The 5289-nt window shown below is 43.5% G+C and overlaps 1 protein-coding gene across 1 annotated transcript; it reads left to right on the top strand.

Annotated features, from left to right (window-relative positions):
* The first annotated feature begins 1166 nt into the window (after positions 1–1166).
* On the top strand, positions 1167–4053 carry LOC140364896 (coiled-coil domain-containing protein 40-like). The gene has a single exon (XM_072451278.1). It carries the CDS (start codon positions 1167–1169, stop codon positions 4017–4019), a length of 2853 nt encoding a protein of 950 aa, XP_072307379.1. The 3' UTR covers positions 4020–4053.
* The last annotated feature ends 1236 nt before the right edge of the window (positions 4054–5289 follow it).

The following is a 5289-nucleotide window of genomic DNA, read 5'->3' as shown; positions in this document are numbered from 1 at the left end:
AGAAAGAGAGAAAGAGAGAGAGAGAGAGAGAGAGAGAGAGAGAGAGAGAGAGAGAGAGAGAGAGAGAGAGAGAGAGAGAGAGAGAGAGAGAGAGAGAGAGAGAGAGAGAGAGAGAGAGAGAGAGAGAGAGAGAGAGAGAGAGAGAGAGAGAGAGAGAGAGAGAGAGAGAGAGAGAGATTCTTCGGTGGTTCTTCTAATTAAACTCGAGGCAATCTAGAATATTGTGTCGCCGTGACAACTAGATTCAATGATCTGTTGTTGCTAATCATCATTCTAATGATGATGTCATATAACCCCACAAATCTAGCTGTGCCATAAAACACCAAAGAAGAAGAACAAGTACGACGAAACGTCTGAGGAATAAAGTCTGGCGGTAATGCAACACTCGGATGCCAACCGCCATAAAACAACAACAACAACAACAAGAACAAGTACGGCCAGCTGGAATATGTAACTCTGGCGGTAATGCAACAATTGGATGCCAACCGCCATAAAACAACAACAACAACAACAACATGTAACTCTTGGATACCGGCCGCCATAAAACACCATAGAAGAAGAAGAAGGAAGAAGGCCAGCTGGAATAAAGTCTAAGGAATAAAGTCTGGCGGTAATGTAACGCTTGGATACCAACCGCCATAAAACACCAAAGAAGAGGAAGAGGAGAGGAAGTAGAATAAATAAAGGGTTTCTAAAGTCTGAAGAATAAAGTCTAAAGTTTAAGATGTACAACTACAGTAGGTGGCAGTAATGTAACACTTGGATACCAACCGCCATTAAACACCAAAGATTAAGAATAAAGAAGAATAAATTATTCTGTGATTGAAGTCGAACGAAAAAAGTCTAAAGAATAAAATAAATGGCGGTAAATGCACCTTTGCAGTTGGCTCCCAGCCGCCATTAAAAGCAACAACAACAACAACAACAACAACAACAACATTCTCTTTCTTTCTCTCGCCGTCTCTGGGCTCTCTCTTATACTTTGAAGAGGTACAACTACAGTAGGTGACGGTAAATGCACCTTTTCAGTTGGTTGCCAACTGCCATTAAAAAAAAAATAACACAAAAACGAAAACGTGGATTCATTGTTTTCAGGTTGACTGTAGAGACCTGTTGAAGCAGAAGCGTCTGAGGGAAGTAATGAAAGTCCTGTCCTGGCGAACACTATGACACACTTACAAAATGAAACTGCAGAGCTCTGGGTCACTCAGGGTGACCATCAAACTGAACATGATCCTGAGGGACTTGAGGAACACCCAGAGCCTGGAGAGCCCACAGACCAAGAGCCCAGTGGGAGATGGCAGGCTGCAGCTGAAAACTATGCTCTGGGGGACCCTGTTCCTGTGTCCCCTGACCTGTCTGAAATCATGCATGATCCAAGGCAAACAGTGAACAGTTATGTAGATGACAATGAAGAGAATGAATTTGTTCTGGACCCAGATCATGAACTTCTGAAAATGAACCAAGCAGCTCTCAATGCTCTGTATAACAAGCAGCTGGAGAGAATTAACTCTGAACTGAAAGCAAAGCTTGCCTTGGCGAAAGCAGAGGAATCTGAGATCGAAGCTGCATCAACGGAGATTTACAGAATTGATCAGAATCGACTTAGGCTACAAAACAAGTTAGATGTTCTTCACCAGAGCAAGGTTGAGGCTGAAAAGAAACATCTTCAGACAATTGAACAGCTTGAAGCAAACAGGAGCCAGTTCTCCAGCTCAACAAACCAGCACAAACACAAAAATGCTATAGCATCCCAGCTCCAGTCAGAATTTGACAGTCTGATGCGTGACCTTACTTACACTCAAGAAGTCAGTGACAAACTTCAAGCCAGCATAAAAGCAATGAAAAACGCTACACATAAAGTAGAAGCCGAGAAGTTCCAGGCTGAAGAGCAGAAACTTAAGCAGGATTTATATGTGGAACGTCTGGAGAAAGAAAAGGAGAGACTGACAGAGCAGGTAGCTTTGTACAACGCTCAGACTCTTACCCAGGCAGATGAGACGCGTGCCACTAAAGAGGCCCTTTCAGAGGCTGAGATGGAAAAGATGTCGTTGTTAATGGCTCATAAACAGATTTTGCAGCAGTGGAAGAACAGTCTGATCAGGATGAGAAGAGAAGAGGAGCAGTTCACAGTGATGCAGGAGGCAAAACAAAAGTGTGAGCACCAGTTGATCTCATTGGACAGGGAAATTAAAGGCTATGAGAAAACCATCAAAGATGAGCAGAACCAGAATGAGAGTCTTACTATGGAGCTGGACAGGGCACAGAAGAACAATTCCACAACAAAGGCACAAATAAATCAGAAACAAGCCCAGCAAGAGGCTATGCTGAATCACTACAGCACCTGCCTGCGCACTCTGCAAGAGAAAGAGCGCACTCTGGCACAGCTCACCAAGGAAACTGCTAACCTTGAAGCGTCTGTGAACGCTCAGCAGAAACAGATGACGAAAGAAAGAGCGCTGCATCTGGAGCTGGAGGACCATATTGTGAATGCCATGCAGCAGAGTCTAATTCACAACAAAGCCACCAAGTTCTTGCAGAAGAACTTAGAGAAGCTCACTGTACTCAAGAAGAAAAGGACTTCTGAGTTGTGGCAGCTGGAGAACAGCATTTTGGAATGTGAATTGGAAAGCAGTGAAAGCTACCAAAATTTAAGCAAATTAGAGTTCACCCAGAACACCTTGGATGATGAAACGGAAAAGATGGACAAGCGGCTCCAAGACCAAAAAGTCAGTCAATCTGCATGCATTTTCTTAATTGGGCAATATCAAAGTACGATCACTAAAATCAAGAAAAGGATCAACTTGATTGTGGCTGCTACTGGAAACGAGGATCTCAGCCCTCTGCAAATCAAAATCGATGCAATGAAGATGCAGATTGAGGAGCTGGAGGGAAATAAAAACCGTGACCACCATCTTTGTATCGAGAGGCAAAGTACTTTCATGGGACTTACCCAAGAGCTCGAGAACACCAACAAGAGCATCCTCCAGCTACAGACAGAATACACATGCCTGCAGCAGGAGAGGATACGCCTGGAGAATTTGATTGAAGGAGAACACAGAGACGAACAGGACCTTCAAAAGAACACGGAGGCCTTGAGAAGAGATTTAACAAGACTTAACACACGCCTGACTAAGAACGTAAAGCTGAGCCAGACGCTGGAGCAAGACAATGCACTGATGCAGACAGACTTCACCAAAAAACTACAGGAAGAAGAGTTGGAGTCATTCAAGATGGAAATGAAATGGGAAAAAAAGGCAGAGGAAAAAGAAAGAATTTTCAAGTGTCTGGTAGAAGCAGAGCGACAGATCATGTTGTGGGAGAAGAAGATCCAGATCGTTAAAGAGATGTACTCCATGGTGCAAAATGAAGAGGAGCAGGCAGAAGTTCAGATGATGAAGGCTGATGTACACCTAAAGGAGTTGCAGCTGACTCAGCTGATGAAGGAGCAGGGGCGACTGGTGAGAGAGAGCGAGGCGACAGTGGCGCGACTTGACACCATCGTTTCACGCCAAGAATCTCTCCGCCACAGTTCACCAAACAGACAGCGCAAGAAGGGAGAGCTACAGCTGCTGATCCAGAGTCACCAGCGCAAAATCACCACCACACACAAGCAAGGGATGGAGTGTGAGTGGGTGATCGGAGAGTTGCAGCAGAGAAAGGTGAGCGCAAACAGTCAACTTTCACAGCAGAAACAGCAGATCATAGACCTCTGCAAAGAGAGCTTTGAGCTGGAGCAGGACTCTGCAGAGCTTCAGGACACTAAAGATAAGAACCTTTACCGACTGGTGGCCATCCAGAACTGGTCCAAGAAGCTGCGGAGCGTGAAAAGCAACAGCTACAAACCTGTGTCAAACAGCGAGTCCATCGTTATGGCCCTCCAGAAACAGATGGAGCGAGTGCACGTGACCAGCACCATCCTGCACCAAACATGTCAGGACTTCCCCCAACACAAGGGGGCACTGCGGAAGCTGACTCTGGCACTGGAGGCTCAGTCACAAGAGAATGTACAGTCTTAAAAATCCTGGGTTAAAATTACTCAACTTTTAACTCAACATTAAAATCACCCTACGTGTTGGTTTATTTTGACACAAATATCTAAAATAGAAAACCACACTTATATAAATAAATGTATATATTTAGAAGATGTTAAGTGATTATTGGTTTTCTATTTGAAATATTTAACCCAATTATGTTTAATGAACGTACACATAATAATAACTAGATGCTGTGCAAAGTGCAACAAGCCATTGCAAGTGCATCCACATTCCGTAACATCCCCAACATTCTGCCACTCAAAGAGACAAGAAAAATCCCAACTTTGACAACGAAAAATATCTACTAAACAAACTTAAAATGACAAAAATCGGACAATGGACAAATGCGACCTGTGATACGTGCCGAAAATGTTGCTATAATGATAAAGAACTTCAAGAACTACTAGTGACTGCGTAATGCATTCATCAATGAATGTTGTTCTGTTCTGTTTTACTTCTGCAAATGATTAAAGGTCCCATAACATGCAAAATCGACTTTTCAGAGCTTTTAACCTTCTTACATTGCTATTTTTGCTTCATATATGTACCCATACATATGTATACCATATATGTGTGTTTTTTTGATTGATTCCCGCAGTTTTTAGCTATATTACAGACTATCTCCTTTCCTCGAATCTCCAAACTGACGGGCGGTGGCTGCAAGACCGCGTCATACCCACAGGCACGCGTCATCATCCCCCCTCCCCCCCTCCCCCTCCCGCCTGACGCCTCCCGCCCCCTTCCCCCCGGCTCTGCGCTGCACTGCTGCAGGCTGTGTCTCCATACAAGCCCATTCCGGAGTTTTTCTGCTTCAATTTATGATGAAACACGGTTCAAAGAGGCCCAAAACTTCATTAATGATATCGCACTCTTACTATTATCACAATGATGAAGGTTTATGTGGCAGTTGATGCAGCAACCGGGAAAATAAAATGAGAGAAGTTCTATCCGATACCGAAAAACCAGGAAATAAGAGCGCGATGGACATAAGACTTTTATATATATATATATATATATAGATCTATAGATCTATAGATATATCTGTTCTGCGCTTAGGATAGACTTAGGATAGACTACGAAACGTGAAAAAAGCATGCTATGGCACCTTTAATAGATAAAAGCAAATCAGTGCATTTTACCATCAAAACTGATAACTATATTGATGTAAACTTTATATCCTACATTGACTCATACTTTCACCCTGTTTTAAGAGCAGCCAGACCATCCCAGCCTATTTCTGCAGCAGCTGGAG

The sequence above is a fragment of the Eucyclogobius newberryi genome, unplaced genomic scaffold, assembly GCF_026437365.1.
Source record: "Eucyclogobius newberryi isolate DKJ021-1_F unplaced genomic scaffold, fEucNew1.0.hap1 SCAF_18, whole genome shotgun sequence".
Taxonomy (NCBI): domain Eukaryota; kingdom Metazoa; phylum Chordata; class Actinopteri; order Gobiiformes; family Gobiidae; genus Eucyclogobius; species Eucyclogobius newberryi.
The sequence above is the reverse complement of the archived record's forward strand: the minus strand, read 5'-3'. Positions and strand labels throughout refer to the sequence as shown.

What these genes read in the sequence shown, in the direction of transcription:
- LOC140364896 (XM_072451278.1), top strand. Translation starts at nt 1,167, where the DNA reads ATGACACACTTACAAAATGAAACTGCAGAGCTCTGGGTCACTCAGGGT.